General features: G+C 41.9%; 2 protein-coding genes across 3 annotated transcripts in view; one reads left to right on the top strand and one right to left on the bottom strand.

Annotated features, from left to right (window-relative positions):
- The window catches only part of LOC109417164 (leucine-rich repeat neuronal protein 3-like), a 505,905-nt gene that overhangs the window by 460,505 nt on the left and 22,781 nt on the right, over positions 1–22,619 (bottom strand). The gene's annotated exons all lie outside the window — the stretch shown is intronic.
- LOC134290791 (uncharacterized) lies at positions 7,614–13,063 on the top strand. Its single transcript, XM_062857992.1, has 3 exons — positions 7,614–7,703; positions 7,776–8,021; positions 8,346–13,063. The coding sequence occupies exons 1-3, from the start codon at positions 7,614–7,616 to the stop codon at positions 8,619–8,621; spliced, it is 612 nt and encodes a 203-aa protein (XP_062713976.1). The 3' UTR covers positions 8,622–13,063.

The raw sequence follows: 22,619 nt of genomic DNA, 5'->3' as shown, positions 1-22,619 counted from the left end.
CAGCAGCAGAGACAGATGTATGCAAGCCCCATGCAAGAGCGAAAACGCATGTCGGGGGAAAAAACAAAAAACATGCCAGCAGGGCTTGGCTGAATGAATAAATTAACAGCAATATACAATCATCACTCCTCAAAACGTTTATGAACGTACAATCGTTGCGAAAAAAAATTTTACGGCACCCCGTGAATATTGAATGCTCACTGAAACAGCCCAAAACAGCACCGAATAATCCAAACGAAGCACGAAAGAGGCCACACAAAGAAGCTGAAGACTGCTTGTCCCATGTTATTGTCGCTCTGCCACCAATGCGGACGTCGCACAATCGAGTTGCAACGCGACGGGAGCTGAAGAGGAGGTGGTGCGTGGACTCGGAGAATGGCTAGTCCAGATGCAGTTCAAGAGGTGGTCCAGGGGTTTGGAGTCGGCTTCGTAGGTCATACCGGTGCCCTGCGGTCGAGATCGACCCTTACAGCGATTAAGTGGCCGCGGAGAGGAAGTTTCGGTAGCGGTGCTGTCGTGGCGTCGGTCAACTGTGTTGGATCCGAGCCCGCGGTTGGAAAGGGGTCCCCGGCAAGGGTCGGGGCAGGTGGAGACTCTGCTGTCAGCAACCTTCTGGTGCAGCTGATAGGGCCTGGAGGGTAGTGATACCCTTGCCTTCAGCAGGTCAGATCGGGTTGCACGTGGGCATCGGTTCTTGATGTTTGCAAAGCAGTTGGGCGCGGGCGGGGTTGACCCTGCCCGCCTTCCGAGGACAAAGGGAGTGGCGACGACCACTCGGGAAACTGGCTAAGCACCAGCATGTTACCGTGATGGACTCTCCATAGCGAGTCATCGATGTTCATTGCTGCTAGGCTACGCAGCTAACCTTGAGGGTGCGATATGCACTAGCCCTCTCTGAAGCAATACCTTCTTGGTGATTCCAGAGAGACGTAGGGTTTGGCGACCATGAGCATGTGTTTAGTGAGTACAAGGAGAGAGTTGTCCTGGTTTTTACTATTGTTGTAGAAGACGGCCTCAGCCCTACCCTATCCATGATGTTAGGGTGTCTGTTTGCAGATGATTTAGAAGGAAAAAAAAACTCCGCTTCTTCCAGGCGGCGCTTTTTCTCCCGGAAGAGGTGGGTCTGCTATTTCCGCTTCTGTTTATAACGTTCCACGTTCTGTCGAGTCCCTTGCTGCAGCATTACCGCCCTCGCTGCGTTCTTCTCCTCCAAAACCGTTCTGCACTCTTCGTCGAACCATTCGTTCCGTCGATTCCGTTCCACGTACCCGATGGTGCTCTCGGCTGCGTCGTTGATGACTGTTTTCATTATACTAGAGTGGCCGCATCGAGTTCCCCCTTGTCTGGAAACGCGGCCTCGAGATTCTACGCGTATGCTGAGGCGACATCCGGTTGCTTCAGTCGCTCTAGATTGTACCGTGGCGGTCGCCGGTACCATACATTGTTGATGACGGAGAGTTTTGGACGCAGTTTGACCATCACCAGATAGTGGTCGGAGTCGATGTTGGCGCCACGATAGGTCCTGACGTCGATAATGTCGGAGAAGTGCCGTCCGACAATCAGAACGTGGTCGATTTGAGATTCCGTCTGCTGTGATGATCTCCAGGTGTAACGATAAGAGAAAAAGGTGCTACGTATGGCCATATTTTTGGAGGCGACGAAATCAATGAGTCGTAGGCCGTTTTCATTCGTCTGCTGGTGGGCGCTGAACTTACCAATCGTCGGTCTGAATTCCTCCTCCTGGCCTACCTGAGCGTTCAAATCTCCTATGATGATCTTGACGTCGTCGCTCGGGCAGCGATCGTACTCGCGTTCGAGCTGCGCGTAAAATGCGTCCTTGTCATCATCAGTACTTCCGGAGTGTGGGTTGTGCACGCACTCGCAGATCAATCAAAATGAAATTTTACTATAACTCTTGCTAATTGTAACATTAAGCAAATCGGGTAGAAGTGCCATGTAAATAATGTAGTTCTCAATTAAATGCCTTAAAAAAATCATTTTCATCAATTTTGTTACTTGGTCCCCTCTGATTGACCACTGTTCTCATATCAGCCATGAAGCTTACAAAATATCATGATCTCATCAGAATCATTCTAAAACCCTCATATTTATTCTTAATTATGACCATCCTACATTCCCCCAAACAGGTGTTCAATGGAAGCCATTAAGCCTACAAGAAAGTGAAGAGTTGATTGCGTGTAACCCAAAGTAGGGTCGGCGAAAATCGAAAAGCTCCCTCGCATAAATTCATTCCGATTGTCCATTCCGCAGCCAGGCCGACCGCTCCAGATCAAGATCATGCCTAGAAAGTCAAATTCTTCATTCCTACCGGGCGCGCAAAAAGGGGCCCAGATTCTTTGGAAAACATTAACTTCAAACTGCGAAAAGTAAGTAGACGGTTCACATTCCACCGTGCGTCGTCGTCGTCGTCGTGCCGTCGTGTCGGATGGAAGTGAAACGAATACTTATGGTAATGGAGCTGGACTCTCGCCCACCATGCGAAGTGCTTTTCCCGCACTTTTCTTCTTAGTCTTACTTAGTCGACGCAGCCCACTCGGCCGACCTCTTTACCTTCGCTACTGCCCAGTGGGAATGGGATGCCACAGGAAAACATCAAAGCTGCCGCACTTTCCCTCGAAGAAGAAGCAATTAAGAAAAGTGAGGAAATAAAAAAGCAAACGAGCTTTCCTCTAGATCCTACCGCAAATTCCGGACTGCCGCCACCGATATCGTTTTTCCCTTCGGACCCTCCCTTTTAACACCACTAACCAAGAAGCCGGCTCAATGTCGGCTCAGCTGGGTGGGTTTGGTGGTGCTGGAGGAGGGTCCTTAAATTCCCATCGCAACTAGGCGTAGGATAGGTTGTGCAATGCACTCTTTTAACTTGCGGATCACGTGGATTTGAGCAGATCCTTTTTTTATTGCCACACGAAAAGGAGAAAAGTAATCGAATAAGCTGTCGGTTGAGTATAGTTGAAACATAATTTTACAGTTACTATTGATTCATTAATAGTTATTTGGGTAACGATTTGCAAAAAAATGTTTTTTTTTTTCAGCGCGAGTCTTACATTTATCCAACGAGGCATGCCGATTTAATAGATGCTAGTTAATTCTAGAGAAAAAAATGTAATTTTAGAAACTTTTTCAGGATTTCCTGTTGATTTGTTAAGGGATTTGCTAGAGAAATTTTATCCAGAACTTGTTTCGAAATTCCTCTAGAGATTCTCTCAATCATCTTTTCAGGATTCTTCTATAAGTTCCTTCCACAATTCCTCCTAGAAATCCAATTGCAAATTTTCCATGTATTTCTCTCGAAGCTTGTAGCCAGCCTGGGCGATCGGCCTTAAAACACGTGGCTTATGCGCCACCCTCGGAAAGAGACCACGGTCCAATTTCTATTGCCCAGATGAGATCCTACGGAGGGCGAGTCCATTTGATTACCTCGAAAGGATTTACAGATCGATCCAGCTGGCTTCAACAAAAGGGTCGAACGGGACTACCCTATTACCGCAACATAGTTGCACAGTCAGTACAGGCTTGGCATTGATCACCGTTGGCAATCACTTTCGCGTAACCAAACCAACTTTTCGCGTTCACAGTCGTTCAATCGCAATAGGCTCTTTAAATCGTCTACGGCGTTACTCGGGAGCACTTCGGGCTACGAACTTCAATCGAACGCTTTAGTAACCATAGAAAAAGTCAATGAAGTTTTTCAAACAACGAACTTCATCGGTTACTGAATTGATGGTCATGGTCAGACGGTCACTGCAGCAGCTACATTAAACACTACCGTGCTAATTTGAATCACCCGGACGCTGTGAATTCCGCGAAAAGCTCTTGGAATTACTTTTTCATTTCAACATTATAAATGAAAAACAAGGAATTGAACCCAAAATGACGGCACAAGTAAAGGAATATTTACGGCAAACAGAACCTCGCTCATCGATCGGTACCTCCGAATCGATGTGATACGTCGAATCCATCTGCGCTGTTTTGAGGGAGGGGTTGAATGGGCTTCTCTACCTGAGTCACGGTATTCAGCTACGGAACGACGAGAACTGATGGGCTAACCAAGACTAACGAAGACTTGGACGGAAGGGATTGCGCTGCCTGAAACGGATGGACAATCAGGAACGGGACGACGGGGCACGCATACCAGGAACCCACATATTATCGAACTTGCATGAACCTAAAATCTTTTTCCATAGGGTTTCAGCTTATGGTCTTACCTTTCAGAAAAGCCTTTGTTCAAAATATTCTATCGGTAAAAATTAAAATAAATCAAGTGTGATGATTTTCTATCAAATGAGGTATATTCAGAGCATAATTTTGTATGTCAACCCGAACTGCAAACAACAAGGCATCGTGCGTGACCTGTCACATACCCGATGGTCTCTTCTTAGTTTTATAAACATTACATTCACTTGTCATTTCTCCGGCATCTGTGTTATATGATCAGCCCAAGGGGGTCTGCCGTGGTTAATTAGTTCATTTTTTTTTTCTAATTTGTGGGCTTCGTGGTCATGCGGTTAGTGGTGGTAAACGTTTTGGTGTATATGTAGTAAGTCATGGAGTGAGACTCGGAAAAAAACTTTTCGTGAAACGAAAAATTCCTAACTAGCTTCTGTGTGTTGTCGGTTATATGATGATAGTAATATTCAGTCTGTTCAGCGTCTGGCTGAAGACGGTATTAATTGCCATATGTGTTTAATATTTTAAGTAACATGAACATTCGCCATTAAGTTATGCCATCGTCCTGCTAACAATTGGGTGGAAAACAACTAAGAAGCATTAACGAGGGTAGCAATGTGTGTGGTGAGGCACACAGTATACCCAGAAGATGAGGCACGCTATTTAACAATGTAAACTTCAATTTTGGACGTCAACTTGTGACGTCATCCTTATCGTCCTTTTACTTGGATGAAATTGATGAGGATTAATCGATCGTTCAGAAAGTCATTTTTGAACATATTATTTTCAAAAACCCGTATATTAGTGAAAAATTGAAATTGCTTTATGAAAATTTCACTGCAACGTCAGTACTAGTAAAGGACACCGAGCAAAAGTGCTTCATCTACACATTTTTGGCGGAGGAAGTCCTTGCACTAGTGTGTGCAAGGGGCGGGTGGTTTAGGTCACTACAATGATGGTGTAATATATGATCATGGTGCGAAATAGAGTCAAGGTGTCACACACAAAATGAATTCTTAATATGGGATTTCAACATGGTGTGGTCATTTTTTTTGAAAAGCTTTTATAAATTGACCAGTTGATTATTATCGAGCCCTGAAGAAGGTCCGATTCGAGGACCGAAACGTCGGCGAAGATAAGAAACAATCAACGCTAAAACCAAAGACTGCCTAAGCCGAAGTCCGAAATTGTAAATCGCCAATTACTTTACATTGGGATTCTGGAGGAGGCTTTTATAAACGTATCGTATAACTGGCAGATTGAGTGTTCGACTCTTTGGATGCACTGAATGTTGAATTTTTCGGCTAAGCAGTCAACAAACTCTTTCAACAAATCATTTGGTTAGTTCAACAGACACAGAATGAACAAAGATTTTTCCTTTGAAGATGACAAGAAACATTGCCGAAACGTAAAGAAACGCATACCTAAGTATTATCAAACTTGCATGAACCTTAACCTATTTTTTGGCATTTCACTCCGTCTTCTGCCAGACGCTGAACAGTCTGAATACCACCATATAACCACCATATAACAGACAACGCACAGAAGCTAGTTAGGAATTTTTTCGTTTAACGAAAAGTTTTTTCAGAGTCTTAACTCTATGACTTAATACACACCTAAACGTTTAACTCCACTAACCGCATGACCACGAAGCCCACAAAATAAAAAAAATGAACTGATTAACCACGGCAGACCCCCTTGGGCTGATCATATAACACAGATGCCGGAGAAATGACAAGTGAATATAATGTTTATAAAACTAAGAAGAGACCATCGGGTATGTATGGGTCACGCACGATGCCTTGTTGTTTGCAGTTCAGAATGATCAACAAAATTATGCTCTGAATATACCTCATTTGATAGAAAATCTTCAAATTTGATTTATTTTAATTTTTACCGATAGAATATTTTGAACAAAGGGTGTGGCTTCGCGGTCGTGCGGCTAAGGTCACCAAGCCTTTAGTCGCATCGTGCTAAGGAGCGCGGGTTCGATTCCCGCCGCAGCTGTCAGGAAAAGTTTTCGGCTGTGCCACTGGGCGTTGCATGCTAGTCCGTTGTCTAGTGTCGTGTTTCTTTCAAAGAGCTAATAGCTCACTGGAAGCATTGAACGTGTCCGTGTCTTTTTTTTTTAAAAGGTAAGACCATAAGCTGAAACCCTATGGAAAAAGATTTTAGGTTCATGCAAGTACGATAATATGTAGGTTCCTGGTATGCGTGCGGGGAGGAAGATACCTTGGACAAACTCTGACGGAGTAATGCCCATCGGTTCATCTTCTCAGGTTCTTCCAAATATTTTTTTTATCTTTCATATAATTACATATTGATGAAACAAAAACCTGCCTTTCAATATTTATTCGCTTCGTGTTCACTGGAAAATACCTATTTCATACATTTTATTGCGTGGGGCAGTGTAGAAATACGCTAGGGTATGTAACTAACATCTATAGGAAGGGATTCATTACTCTAGGAGAGGCGTCATTCTTCCGGAGCTTTCAGTTCTAGATAGAACTGAGCAGCAAAAACAAAAATCCAATAATTATTTGGTGGAATCTGGGCAAACTTGACTCGGAGACGTTCGTTCCATCGGTATGCTGGAGCATCTGACCCAACGACACCAAGAGGGTAGAGTCAACTATCGATTATTATGAGTCCAGATTTAATTCCACTAGAATAATGGTTTGATATTGATTAATTTAGAATTTCGAGACAGTAGCTTATAAAATCTTACTATGAATCCATTGATCCATTGATGTAAGGGCAATGTTTTTCTTGTGGTGGTGCTGGTTTTCTTCGCATGAAAAATCTGATTGTACGTAGACTTCAGCTACGTTTACAACGCTTACAACCCTTGACGACTGACGGTTAATTAGCTGACGGTCAGAGTATAAGACCTTCAAACAAACAAGCAAATCGTTACGGTCACCAATGGTTTCTTGGTTACGACAATTCCATTAGCGTATGCGATCTATGGTTACTACCATCGCATCCGCTAATGAAGGATCATTAGAACAAAACCATAGTACACTTGTGAGTATCGTGACCAATGCCAAGCCTCACGATATCCACACTGAGGCAAAACAAATGTGAAATTTCCCTAAGGGCCGATTTCTTCACCTCGGCTTAACCGGTAAGCCAGGCTTACCCATACAGTTAAACCTGGCTTAACGCTTAAGCCAGGGTGAAGAAACCGCCCCTAAATGACAACTTATGAACGGGTCTGTTTTCAACTTCATTACTTACCTTATCAACTTCAATACCCGCTTATGAATGTCATAGTCGTTGAATAATTATTTCATATTTGAAACTTATGATTCACATAAGGGACATTGTTGTGAAAAATTCGTAATTTAAAACTATATGAAAACAGCTACGAAGATGGCGTCCCTAACCAGGGAACTGAACAGTAAACTGGTTCCAACTCAATGGATGACGACGACACCTTAATCGCCGGTGGAAGTGAGGAGCAGCAGCCATGTTCCTCTATCAAGCTCGAAAATACGGACATGATCGATGTTGAATGATGTCATGATGCTATTTCGCGGTACATACATATTTTGAGTAGGTTTTTTAAAGTTTTTTTTTAGGTTTCAAGAAAACAGCCAGACGTTAATGCATCGGCGTCACTGGCTGTCAAAAAAAACGACCACGGAAAACGGGTGTTGCAAACCGCGACTACTCACACCCTATCTGATGCAGGACGAAAGTTGGTGGTTGACACAGTAGCCTGGTTCCACTTACTCATTGGAAGGAAGACCACGGCGGAATCAATAAGCGAGCTCGGCAACGTTATAATCCTAGTTATAATCCATGTTTTCATGAAAGAGTTCAAGGTAATTATTTTGAAAATACATAATACATAAGAGTGCGTGTTTCCCTCTACACCCGTATGTCCTGGGATCCAATATAGGTAGACTCGATTGAACCGCCCAATGCTAAACGATGGTTGGCCGTCAAACGTCAAACAGGAGTAAAAACAATACCAACGCCACGAGTGGTCAATTGACCAACTACCGAAAATATGAATAAACCGTTTAAAAGGTGATGGATGGGAAGCGACCAGAGTGTGACGTCTGTTTCTCTATGTTAACTCCTTAGCATCGTTTTTTTTTGTGGAAATGGTTAAATATTCTAAATGAAAATGTTTATCGTTTTAGCACACGTATTACATACCAAAAGCCGGTCGATCCAATCCAGCTGGAAAATTGTTCAGCAGGATAGACTACATAAAACAGTCGGAACGTAAGAAGATTAAAATAGAAGACGATCACCTCACTGGCGCAGGTGAAGAAAAACCCAGATTGCAAGATCTGCCAGCTGAAGTTATAGCAGCAGAACAGTGGCTGGCTATAAATGTTGCTCCTTGGCAAACGGTACTTCACTTGCGGGAAGTAAGCTATCCAGCTAGAAAGCGATTGCTAAAGAAATTCTGACAGGCTCAGCGTGTAATCGCAAGTTATCCTCAGTTCCGAGAAGAATTTGGTTATCAACTGGTAAGCACTTTGAATTCATGATTTTTATCAATACATTCGCACTATGGACTTACTTTACTGATCAGGTTAAGGCCGGGGTGGCATCTGCTGTACATAGTAGCCGTCTCCATTCCACTCGGTCCATGGCTGTTTGTCTCCAGTTCCGCACTCTGCGTAGGGTCCGCAGATCGTCCTCCACTTAATCGACCCACCTAGCTCGCGGCGCACCACGTCTTCTGGTACTGGTCGGATGACTCTCGAGGACCATTTTAGTCGGGTTGCTATCCGACATCCTGATGACGTGACCCGCCCACCGTACACAGCAAATAATTTTGTAAAATCCAGGCGCGTAATTTCTGGCGATGTATCCATTTTTGAACGTAATTTCATTCGGTTACATCGTTTTCCAACATTTATCACACTCACCATGTTCACCCTGGTTGGCACCGGAAAGTGTCAACAAACCCATTCCAGCAAATACTCGGAGGCAGTATCATATTTATATCCTAACTTCTAACTCGGTGAAATAGCCGAGAGGTAAGGGATATACCTCACAATCAACGGATCAGTGTACGAATCCATGCCAATATTTTACTTATATATGATTCATCTAAAGATCCGGTTCTAGCGATTGCTAGACCCACTCTCAAGCTGCGGCGGCTATTTGTTGCATGAAAATGATGTAATTGTTTACATCACTTCTACGACGCGACTGATGTGCAGCGAAAATGATGTGATATCACCATTTTTTTTGCTGTGTAGAATCCCGATTTTCGCGGTATGGACGTGTAGGAATTCTTCGTTTAAATTAAATAATACATTTTTCATATTCCATTCAGAATTTCTTTTATTTTTTTCAAGCCAACTACAACACGACGTTTCTTCACTACGTCTTTCACATAACTGATTCTTTCTCTCCTGTGAAACCGTGAAAATCCCCTTACGTAATAAATGGACAGCCCCCAAGGTAAGCACGATTTCTTGGCACAATGCGCCTCTGAATTTCTCTGCTGGTGTCATTGTCGGCGGTCACCAGTGAGCCTAAGTACACGAATTCTTCAACCGCCTCGATTTCATCACCGTCGATATAAGTTCCGGCCGGCGGGTGCGGTGATTCCTCCCTGGCAGTCTTGCAAATTTTCAATGTCAGCCAACAAAATTCGTTGAAAAAATCCACAGTGTATCACTCTTTTCCGCTTTACCCAACAGAGTCCGATAACGAAGCGAAAGCTCTAAACCGAAAGCTTTCGCTTCTGTTCATTCACTGTTGCTCCGAAATGTCTCACTGTGAGTTCATTATTGCCGAAGACTCAAAGAATCCGGATCAGGTTCATTTTCAGTTTCACAGGCACACTACTGAAATTGAAAATAGAACACTGTAGCTTTCATTCTACATGGATGAAAGGGTCTTTTAACAGCTTTGGAAGCAGCCTGCAGTTTGTTCCATAACAGCAACAAGCAGCTAGCAGCGTGGAGGTGGATAAGTATTGCAAACTTTTTAGATATCACTACGTTATTCGCGGTGTTCTTTTGAGGAAACTACGTAAAAATCTGTAAATACTGAACTGGGGGAAGACAGAGAAAATAGGTAGAGAAGCGAATAGTGTGAAGTCAAAAATACCTTATCGAACCGTCAAACTGGTATCCTAATGAACAAAATCAACAAACCTTGACGATTGCCGCATGAGTAAAGATAAGTATTGCATTCGTTCCAAACATATTTTCACAAAAGTTTCCAAATATCATGGATGACAGTGCAAACAACATTGATTCCTTGAATTAATGAAAATTGTTCCATTTTGGAACATCAGTTTGATCAAGTCTAGTTAATAAAACAGAAGTATAAATAGTTTTCAAATGCGGTATGCGAGATAGGAACTACCTTCGATGGGTGGATCAATCTGCTTGCTGCAGTTGCCAGCATCCGAGCGATGGAATCAAAATAGAAAAAGTGTTGCCGTCCAGGCGGCTGTTGACTCTTCGCTTCTCTACCTATTTTGTCTGGGGGAAGAAACATCGGATTGTTATTCCGCGAGAACTTGACGAGCAAAAGAGACAAAAAATCAGCGTGGTAGGGATAATTAAAAAGTTACGTTGCAGTCTTTTGCCGAATTATGATGCCCCTACCCCTACCCAACACGTAACCTATTTTGCAATAGTAAGGGGTCGTGCACAAATTACGTCACGTATTAGGGGGGGGGGGTTGAATAACCTGACGACCCATACAAAAAATTTTGAGATCTCATACAAAAAGTGTGGCATAGGGGGGAGGGAGGGGGGGTTGAAAATGGCCGATTTTTGCGTGACATAATTTGTGTATCACCCCTAAGGTTAGAAGCAAAATCAGATACTCCTTAGTCTCCCTTGAACAATACGTCATTTCAGTAACAAATTTTGAAAACGTCGTATAATCAATGATGTAGCATTGATTATACGTCGTTTTCCAAATTTGTTACTGATTTATAGATGATCCGTTGTTGATCTTGTAGATTTTAGCCCGCTGATGAGAGCACGAGTATTGAATAGAACTAAAATAAATCGATCATGTTGTTACTTTCGCCCATATTCTAACTCAATCTAGATTTAATAACGAATGACGATTTCTATTCTGCAATTCTTGTAAGGAATAATATACAATGTTTATTTTCCCAGCAACTTGTTAAATTTTGCGTATGCACGCTATAGTAAGCTAAAGCAGTCACTTTAAAATGCATATAAAAATAAATGTTGGTTTAATTTACTTTGAACGATTGTGCATCGTATAAGTCACGCACCGTCTTGAACATGTTTGAAACCTTGCGGCAACAGCTGCAAGCAAACCCGAGTTCACTGCATCAGCAGTGCAGCTGAACCGCACTAAAACGTACACACCGTACACAGATTCATCGTGTTTGACAATTTAGCCGTATCATGTTTACCCATACTCAATGTAACTGGTTGGTTTTCAGTCAACACAGCTCCGCTCAAATGTCAACTAAATGAAAAGGTGCATTCGATCATTGGCTGGCCACGTAGGTAAACAAAACGATGACGTGCTGATGGGGCTGAGGTGATTCTCCGAAATTGTTGTTGTGTGCTGTGAAGAAAGCTGATTCCTTCGGATTACGGGAAGTATTTTCAGGTATTTTAAATCAATTTTGAAACCGATACTTTGTGTTGTGTATTTTTAGGTTCGTGGCACACAGCTACTTCACGAATACCCGCCGATGCTGGTGTAATAATACGCGTTCAGGATGCAGAAGGGATTTTCCAAAAACACAATATTAGTAGCAACAGACTGATCCCGACTAAATGAAGAAACCTACAGATCTGATAAATTCGGTGGTTACGTACGTAATTAGAAAAAAACGAGAGAATTTCGCTTATTGCAAGCCCAGTGATACGAAGCTATTAGTTAAATACCGCTCGAGAATTACAGTGCCACAGACAAATAGACATAACAAGTACAATGGTATGAATATTAATATTGGATCAACGACACGAAAACGAGAAAAACTTTTATATATACAGTGAATGTTAGTGAACGCATTATACAGACACATAGTAGGGTCTTGTTCCATTTGGGCAGGTGTACCTATTTTAGGCTCTTGCCGCTATAACTAAGACAGTTTCAAACGGATTGATTTGAAATTTTGTATAGAATTAGGTTCGTACAGTATCTAACTCTATACAAAAACTCAAATCAATCGGTTTGAAAATGACTTAGTTATAGCGGCAAGTACCCAAAACAGGTACACCTGCCTGTAGTATCTGAATAACATAGTATGTCATAGGTTTGGGGAGTCAGTCTATGAGTGAGTGAGATACGGGCGGACAACAAGTACACGTGAATATACGATGTGCTACAAAGTCATATAGTCTTGTTATTCATCAGTATGAATCATCTGAATTTTCCAAATACAATACAGAATATTATATTGGCGACGAGGAGAAAATGTAAGTACTTTTGTAGTGGTTCTGAAGAGTTTGAATTTGCAATTCGTGAAATCGCCATCGCCACACATTCTATAGAATTTTCGTTAACCGTTGAATCAGGGTGAAAATTCACCATGGAAACCACTGCGAAAAGTTTCATCGAAGCTTTAATGAAATGAGCTTTTGAAATGTTTCATGGTTATGGATAAAGCTATGAGAGTGGTAACGCATGTAACACAACTTGGGTAGAAGGAAAAGATGAACTGTCAAAACGGTGAATCAAAGAAGAATGAATCAAAACAAAAATGTGATTGTGTTTCTTCTTTCATTGATAAATAATTTTGGTTCGGATCACATCATTTAGTTGATCAATGGATTTGTTTGTTTTAGTTTATTGTTTATAAAGTGTGAAAGGATACTTTTGTTACAATAGATTGAATGGAAAGGAAATCGGGAAAATTGACAAAGCGGAGTGCATAGAGCTTGCTGACGTTTATTCACCTTTCTCTTTCCAACATGCAGGCGGAATAGGATTTGTTGTCATCAGGAAAGGTTTCCCGATGAAAACAAATCCTATCCCGACAGCATGCCTGAAAGAGAGAGGTGAATAAACGTCAGCAAGCTCTATTGATTCCAAATGAAGAACAGCGTGTAAACGAGTTACAAGTCAAGGTAAGCTTTCTTATTATATATTGTGAATAAAGAAAAATGAATGAAACATTTTTTTGGTGAAAACTCATACGTTAAATGTTTTTTATTGGTTCGAGCTGAAAAGAACACAGCAGTATAAATATGTGAGCATGATATTTTGAATTGAAAATGTTTGCTTTGAATGAGCGGCGGTATCGTCACAAAAAACTGCAGTTTTGCGGTGCTTGAATACCTGGTGGATTCGCCAAAAGTATACATAGGTATGTAGTTAAACGGAAAAGCGGGTTCGCTAAAGATTTAAAGGACGGAATCGTCTAAGCGGGTTCGCTAGCAAATGAATGGCGGAATCGTCTGAGCGGGTTCGCTAAGGATCTTGAAAGACGGAATCGTCTAAGCGGGTTCGCTAAACTTTTTGTTAATGGCGGAATCGTCAGAGCGGGTTCGCTAGAAAATGAATGGCGGAATCGTCTAAGCGGGTTCGCTAAGGATCTTGAAAGACGGAATCGTCTAAGCGGGTTCGCTAATTTTTTTTTTAAAGGCGGAATCGTCAGAGCGGTTTCGCTAAAGGTTTGAACGACAGAATCGTCTAAGCGGGTTCGCTAGAATATCAAAAACTGAATCGTCAGAGCGGGTTCGCTAGAGATTAAATGACGAAATTGTAACTGCAGGTTTGCAGGGGTGGTGGAATAGCTAAAAGTAAAAACGGTAAAACACATAAATGACATATGCACTAAAAAAGAGATTTGGATTATATTTGTCATGCTTGTGTTTTTGTTAACAAATTGTTAATGATTAATGATTATGAAATTTATGAGCATGAGCATGAGCATAGATGACCGTACTATTCGTAGTTGCTACTCCGTGATTGACCAGAACAATCGAAGTTGCACAAGGAACCAACAGACGGAGCTTGGGAGTAGCTTACCGTCCTCAATGTGCATCTTCGAGAATTCCAAACTTTATTAGGTCAATAACGGCGCCGGCCACGTCCTTACGGTCATCGAGGAAGGAAAGGAATGTTATTATGACGTGCGTTGCTTACTAAAGACCGAGATCACCTCTGCGTCTCCACGTCTGTCATGGGAAGGACTTTTTGTTAGTGGGGAGGGGAAAGGGCGCATGATATGAGTTCACTTTGGTAAGTGGAGTGATTCATGCAACCCTATTAATATCAAACCACTTATTTTCATTTGGACTAAAACAAAACACATGCCGACATCGAAGATGACGAACCATTCAGATAGTTTTCGAAATGCGAAAATTAACGAAAGAGAAAATAAAGTGATTTGAACCAACGTGGCTTTGGAACTTGGGCCGACACTTGACGTGACGAACATTTCAATGTCTGTTGACTAAAATCGCAAAAAATGTTGATGTTGCATTTATCGTATCATAAATCGCCCCGTACGAAGATGAGCAGTCAAATAGACGACGACGACGACGACGACGACCGAATGAAAACGCGGCCTGTACACTTTTCACGGCCAGCGCGCGATGCTTTGCTGCTGCCGAACTAGAACTACCGCACACTACTGACTGCTTGGCGTCCCGTCGTCGGAGCCCCGCAAAGAAAAGAGAAAAAATCGCAAAAATCTAGCAAAGCCAGCGCGCGATGCTTTGCTGCTGCCGAACTAGAACTACCGCACACTACTGACTGCTTGGCGTCCCGTCGTCGGAGCCCCGCAGAGAAAAGAGAAAAAATCGCAAAAATCTAGCAAAGCCAGCGCGCGATGCTTTGCTGCTGCCGAACTACCGCACACTACTGACTGCTTGGCGTCCCGTCGTCGGAGCTCACAGAGAAAAGAGAAAAAATCGCAAAAATCTAGCAAAGCCAGCGCGCGATGCTTTGCTGCTGCCGAACTAGAACTACCGCACACTACTGACTGCTTGGCGTCCCGTCGTCGGAGCCCCGCAGAGAAAAGAGAAAAAATCGCAAAAATCTAGCAAAGCCAGCGCGCGATGCTTTGCTGCTGCCGAACTAGAACTACCGCACACTACTGACTGCTTGGCGTCCCGTCGTCGGAGCCCCGCAGAGAAAAGAGAAAAAATCGCAAAAATCTAGCAAAGCCAGCGCGCGATGCTTTGCTGCTGCCGAACTAGAACTACCGCACACTTGTTAATGATTAATGATTATGAAATTTACTATTATTATTCACGAAAAAAAAAATTAGGTATGTATAAACAGACATGTACAGAAAAAAAATGTACATCTAACATGAAATAACGTGACGCGGTATTTTCATTGCCTGGTTGTTTTTTTCTTAAATAGGACTAGTGGCGAACTTCGTATCAAACTGTTTCAGACGAGCTTGGACTCGTCTCAGCTGCCGTTTTGGCATGATCAAAATGGAAACGAGATTTGCAATGCTGTTTTGAGTCAGGAAAAAAATCTGTTCTCAATATGATAAGTGTTCAAAACTTTTGTACCTTGGTGGTTCAGACCTGCGGGATGTCTATGACAATCTGCCTGAAGTCGAAACCGTTTCACATGTTGTATCGGATCCTACTTCTGAGCGAGGTAGAAGGTCTAGGTACTAATTTGGAAGAAAGTGGACGTAAGTTGAAGGAATTTGGAAGTTCATTTCGTTAACCCCAGAGTGATCATATCAGTGATGTGACGAAGAAGCTTACCTGAAATTACGACGCAGTGAAGATAGCTCGCTGAGATTGGCAAGCCAGTTTCAATCGGAGATAAAATGTTTTCAAAGAAGCATTTCGATACATGTATGTTTTTTTTTCTGTGGTAAACGAGGTCACGTCAATGCAATGGTGTGGACATTTGCCCGGCAAAGGATAAATCGTGTTTTAAATGTAGTGGAACCGGTTATTTCACAAAACAGTGCAGGAAGAGAGCGAACAACGAAGATCGGACGTCGGTACCTCCCAAGCGTATTCGAGCCAAGATTCGAGCGATATTCGAAGATTTAGGCTGAGATGGAAAAGGACTACATTTGCTATGCCATGCGAAAGAACACGTTCCTGCTCAAAGTTAGAAGTGGGAAAATACCGAAGATCATCGATTCCGTCAGATGGCTTGAGAGCAAACAAAACAACTGAAGCTATAAATGTGCAAATGTCAACTGATTGACATTTCACTTATGCAGAAATAGAGGACGGAGGAAGAAAAGCTGATGCGAAATTCTATGTAGCTAATGAGGGGCAACAGTGTTTGCTGGGTGATCAAACCGGGAAATTGCTCCACGTGCTGAAAGGATTCGATATTGCGAATATTTCTCAAATTAGTATAGCAGAGTTTTCCAAATTCAAAGGAGTGACTGTTGGAATTCCTATCGACAACCAGGTACAACCCGTACAGCAGACTTATCGACGTGTACCGTATGCACTGGAGGAGAAAGTTGGCGAGAAGATACAGTTGTTGTTGGATCAACGGATCAAAAAAAAAGTTAATGAACCATCGCCGTGGGTATCACCGCTTGTACCGCACCGGTCCTCAAGGATTCTGGTGACGTGTTGCTATGTGTGGACATGCGTCAAGCAATTCGGGCAGTGATTCGGGAAACGCACCCGTTACCGTTGGTGGATGAAATTCTGTGTTCGCTCGGCGGAGCAAAATATTTTTTTTTCCAAAGTAGATGTCAAGGATCAGGTCAAGTCCATCAGGTGTAAATATCGGAACGATCTTGCTCGATAACAACTTAATTTGGATCAATATGTCAAGGGAAATCAAATAAATTGATAGAATTTTTATCTTCATTTATTTATACTCTTCAGTAATAGATACAAAAGACTAAAGTTTTGAGCAAGCTGTGTCCCAGAGATATTTCAGAAAACTATGGAACTAGTACTAGCAGGTCTTGAAGGTGTTATTGTCTATTTGGATGATGCGGTCGAGAAGAGCATGATAGAAGAGTAGAAAATTGTTTGGTCGTATGAGGAAGTATGGAATATTGTTAGATGACTGCAAATACATTTTCGGAGCAGAAGAGATTGAGTTTTTGGGGTATGTTCTGAATGAACAAGGTGCTCGGCCTAAGGAGAGTCGCATTGCAGCTGTCAAACAATCAAGAGAAAAGAGAACGATTGTAGAGTTGAGGAGTTTCTTCGAGTCGATTCATTCCCAACCTTATAAGAAGGACAGAGCCGTTAAGAAGGTTACTTCAAGCCAGAGTAAGTTTTCAATGGAAGAAGGAAAAACAGGAAGCATTTAAAGCTATAAAGCTAGCCATTTGTGAGACCAAATTTTTAGGATTTTTTTGGCAGAAAGGACAAGACAAAACTGACGACCCTAGTCCAGAGGATTTGGAAACGTTATTAGTTCAGGAGAACAAGGAGGGCCAGAACAGAATTATCTCTTTTGCAAGTAAGTCTCTTACAGACCTAGAGAAGCAGCATTCTCAAACGGAGCGAAAAGCCTTGGCGATAGTTTGGGGAGTACCGAATTTTAAGCAGTATCTTGTTGGGAGCAAATTTGAACTTATCACTGGCTGCAAAGTTTTAAAGTTCTTGTACACAACACGATCTCGACCTTGCCTCAGAATCGAAAGATGGGTACTCTGAATCCAATGATACAACTATGACATCGTTTGGTAATTCCAGAATCAATCAACACCAGGTCTTTTCAGTGTGCTCATGATGGTCATCCAGGGATGAGTTCGATAAAACGCAGAAGGTGTGGTGGCCCAAGATGGATAACACGGTGGAAAGGTTCGTTGTAGTTGTAGAGCGTGTACCTTAGTTTTAGCGGTGGGACCGCCGGAACGAATAGTTCGCACAAAAATGCCTAAAAAAAAAACGTGGAAAGATGTGGCTATCAATTTCGTAGGACTTTTACCATCAGGACAGTATTTGCTGGTGTTGATCGATTATTTCAATAGGTTCACGGAAGTCAACGGCATGAAACAAATGACAGCAAAATTAACCGTTAATGGTTAATGCACTTTTCGAAACGTTCAGTTGGTTAGGAATTCCGGAAACAATGCGGTCTGATGACGGACCACAGTTCGTGAGTGAACCTTCAAAGTTTTCTTTTGTGAAGAATACGAAATAACTCATCAAAAGATAACTCCATATTGGCCACAGGCTAATGGCGAGGTCAAGGGGTTGGTCACTCGGCACATTGTGCCCGGCACACATGCCGGCACATCTCGACACACATGCCGGCACATCTCGGCACACATGCCGGCACACATGGGCACAACAATAAAATCCAACGTTGCTCTATAGAATCAACCCCTTGGGCGAGGTAGAGCGAATAAACAGTGTAATATTGGAACGCCTTCGGAAACGTTAAGAGAAGTATAAACACTGGAAGTGGGACCTGAGAAGTTTCCTGCTGATGTACAACTCAATGCCTCATTATATCACTGGAACCGCGCCATCAGCACTGATGTTCGAAATTGGATAAACTGACAAGTCTTCAGTTTACAGCTGATATTGATCTGAAAATGTTCGTGATCGTGACTGGGAGAAGGAACTCGAAGCAGCAGAGAAAACTTACACTCAGATTGGTGCCAAAAAAAGGAAAGGAGATACTGTAGTGGCCAAGCGTAGCGTTAAAGATAACAAATTCTCCACAAATTATGGATCGGAGCTGTTCGACATACTCAGCAGAGAAGATGTGGAAGCTGAAATTCGTTCCAAGGAATCTGGAAAGGTATACTGTCGAAATGTAGGTCACTTGAAGCGATTTGTAGAAGAATGCCAAGCGAAGAGAGACGACAACATCGAAGTAAATGTAAGAGTAAGGGCAGCGACTGAAGCAGTTCGACGTAGTCAGCGTGTCATGGAGACTCCACAGTATTTTAAAAACTAAATCACTAATGTAAATAAAAACAATTGTTTTGAGGATTAAGTAAAGGGGGAATGTAGTATCTGAATAACATAGTATGTCATAGGTTTGGGGAGTCAGTCTATGAGTGAGTGAGATACGGGCGGACAACAAGTACACGTGAATATACGATGTGCTACAAAGTCATATAGTCTTGTTATTCATCAGTATGAATCATCTGAATTTTCCAAATACAATACAGAATATTATACTGCCCAAATGGTACAATACCCTATTAGATGTTCAATGATGATATAATGAACCTTTTTACTTGTGATTTTATGGTATACGAATGCTAGGACCACTTCGTAAAACACGTACTTTGGAGGAGATGTGTGAGGGAGAGAATTGTGTATAACAAAGTTTACGATCCATGCAAATTTCCAAAATATAATATTGATAAAACTCTGACGTAGAGGAAGGTTGAAGAACCGGGATATATTAAAAGTGATCTACAAAGATTATGCATAGCATCAAACATATTAACCCTAAATAAAATTTCAGTCAAGGAAGATTATAGATACTGATACACTTTAACATGCGTGCATTTTAATGTAGTATTTTTGTATACAAATGCAGCAAGAGGTTTACTGCCGTGAATCGCATATCTGTCCCATTTGCATAGGAAATCCAGCAAAGATGGGACTGATATGTGATTCACGGCAGTTTAGTGCGCTTTGTGCGTGATTACTTATGCAGACAATTTTAATTGGGAGTGAACGTCATTTAGTATTGGTCAACATTGCTTTCTGACCATTATTCTTTACTAAGTTATAATAAATAATGCAACAGTATTTTCTTACTTTTCTCTTGTTTATTTGAATAAAAAAGTAATTGTACCGTTAAAAATCGTTGTCACATTGAGCGGTTAGATTGTAAACGACAGCTTGGCATCGTTATTTAGCTAACCGTGACCACATGTGTTCAAATAGAAATAAAAATGATGATTTCATAGAACAAATAATCGCTGTACAGCAAACGATGATAACTATCAATCATTTTGTACCAGTTTCGGCAAAATAACATCGTAAACTTCTCGATTAAGCTTGATTATAAGAATGTCCGCCAAGACTTCTTCTCCGAGCGTTGTCCTATGGTCGGATAATACCAAAGACAGAGCGCTGAACGCCCTCTCCACCGAAACTTGAGTCGATGGAACTGCCAATAAAACCATGGCGACTGCGTAAAGCTCGGGGTGTGTTGATTTTCGCTGCGTCCAGTATTCGAAGACGTTAAAATTATGCGGTCGCCGTGGTTCGATGTCCAAGGTTTTGAGCTGGTGGAGAAATGTCGAAGCTCGTGTAGAGGTGTCGGTGTGGAGAGTTCCTCCATACAACTCTGTGATGTACTCGTCGACTTCATCATTCGGTCCTGTAGAATCGTTCATTGGGTCTGATGTTCCCGATGGATTCAGCATATTAATTCGTTTCCAAGTGTCTAATATGAAATTCTGAAATTAGCGAATTTCTAGTCAGACTCAGAGATCTTCATAAAGAAGCATCCAAAAAGTACGTCACGCTCATAGAGGGGAGGAGGGGGTTTCGGAAAATGTGACGAGCAATGTATTAGATATACGAAAAAGTCGTATGAAAAGGGGGTGGAGGTCTAAAGTTCCCAAATTTTGCGTGACGTACTAAATGATGCCTTATATCAGTCACATATAACAAAACAGACAATAAGAGAAAAAGTAAATATTGTAACATCTTACGATCTTTTATTACCTGAATTTCGACTTTCTCTTCAGGTGTAAATAGCTGTGAATGGAGATAGTTGAATCGGGGGTCGATGTAAAGCGTTGCTTTGAATGCCATTGACGTGCGAAGATTCTTCAAGCGGTTCGCCAAGGATTGTACCAACTGAGGAGCAAACGGGTTTGAGTTCATTTTACGAACAGCACTAGTTGACATTAACCACTGCATGTAAAAATCTCCGAGGGAAACTTGGTCTGCCTGCATGTTCTTCGTGGTTAGAAACAATAGCTGGAAGGCTTGTTCGTAATTTTTGATGAATTCCCATTGGCTTGAAAGATCTGTAGTATAGTTGTACATTATATTGAGTTATTTGTTATTCAAACTTAGAGGATGACAGATAGGATATGATATTAAGATAGATAGATATAATACTCATTTAGTAACACTCATACTAATTAAGGTACGTTTATAGGGAAGGGGAGTTTCGTGTTTTCGCTGCCAAATATACTCCATATTAGAGGTTTCTTGGAACTTGGTTGAGAAATGTGTAGAGCAGTGTTGTTATAAGTAGACGATGAAAATTCGACAAAAATGGTTTCGTTGAATGTGGCAAGTCTATTTTGAAGGTTTAATATTGAATACATGAAAAGTAATTGAAAAGATAAGAGTGATCATTTGAGTGTTAAAGATTTATATGGAGAAGCAAGTTATCGATAAGAAAAACTCACCAAGCTCTGGAAATTGCGATCCAAGCTCCTCGAAGAATGTTTGCTGGTTGACGAGAGTGGACATCATCTTATAAATACCTCCCCATCTTGTTGCCCCCCAGATTGGAGGATATTTAGCGTCGTGATGTTGGAAGTGAGCCTTGTATTTGATGTTACGATATTTTTTGGAAATGGCGGTAACTGCTTTTACCGAGTCATTTGATTTATCAACGACCTCCAGTATAGCGAGCTGCAATGTGTGTACCGCACACCGGATGAGGTTTAGGCTGTTTTCAAATTCGCTATTCAGCGACTCGAGAAACGCATCATCGAAATCAAGGCACAATTCACCTTCATTGTCCTCATCGATGAGGGATGCCAGAATGGCGTGCGCCATTTCTTTCTTTAGCAGTTTCACCGCGGCAATCATATTGGCGCCGTTATCACAGGTCACCGAAAAGATTTGTGAAACTGGTACTTCGTAACTCTGTACAACTTCCAGGATTTTACTTTTCAGGAACTCAGCTGTTTGGCGTTCATTGACTTCAAGCATGCCTGTTTTGGAGTAAAATTTAAAATGTATTGCCGAGAGAGAATATTTGCGTTCTAATAAAATACGCCACGGTTTTAGGGTGAAGGAAAAGGGGGGGGGGGGGTGTTGTTAGTAGGGTTTTGTCTTAGAAAGGATGACTAGTTGACAAGTTATATTGGAATTGGATGGATGAAGTGGGAGTTCGGTAATTTTCAAATTTGTGTGACTCTTAAGTGTACATTAACTTACCCAATGTTCTTATAACAATTTTGACGCGTAGCACATATTGGGCGTTTATGCCCAAAACATGACGATGGTGCTTCGATGCCGAATCGATTTTTAGACTAATAAGTCTGCCCTTCATCTCTTCAGCCAATACGGCTCGAATCTCTTTTGATGCAGAATGTAGCAATGATTTCACGTTCTGTCGGTTTATGGTAATACCGAGAGCAGCGGAAATAGGGTCATCAATCTGTTTAAAAGCTTCCCACTCCAAGCTTGCCAGAGACAAGTTGTGCTTGGTGATCTTTTTTATTGTTGAATCAATAAATAGTTGCTTGTCGATGGCAATCGGTATCTTCTTCACAATTCGGGGCTTTTTCACAGCTGTTCCGTCATCGTTGAGAAGTCCGGCTTTTATCGCTTGTGCGGGATGTTTTGCGCGGAAATGACGAA

Source organism: Aedes albopictus, chromosome 3, assembly GCF_035046485.1.
Source record: "Aedes albopictus strain Foshan chromosome 3, AalbF5, whole genome shotgun sequence".
In the NCBI taxonomy this organism is placed as follows: domain Eukaryota; kingdom Metazoa; phylum Arthropoda; class Insecta; order Diptera; family Culicidae; genus Aedes; species Aedes albopictus.
Note: the sequence above shows the minus strand (reverse complement) of the source record. Positions and strands in the feature narration are given on the sequence as shown.

Bases quoted from the DNA above. Each gene is read 5' to 3' on its own strand.
- LOC134290791 (XM_062857992.1), top strand. From the start codon at position 7,614: ATGGATGACGACGACACCTTAATCGCCGGTGGAAGTGAGGAGCAGCAG. The intron at 7,704-7,775 runs GTTGAATGATGT...GTTTTTTTTTAG, and splicing joins AAAATACGGACATGATCGAT to GTTTCAAGAAAACAGCCAGA. The intron at 8,022-8,345 runs GTAATTATTTTG...TTATCGTTTTAG, and splicing joins TTTTCATGAAAGAGTTCAAG to CACACGTATTACATACCAAA.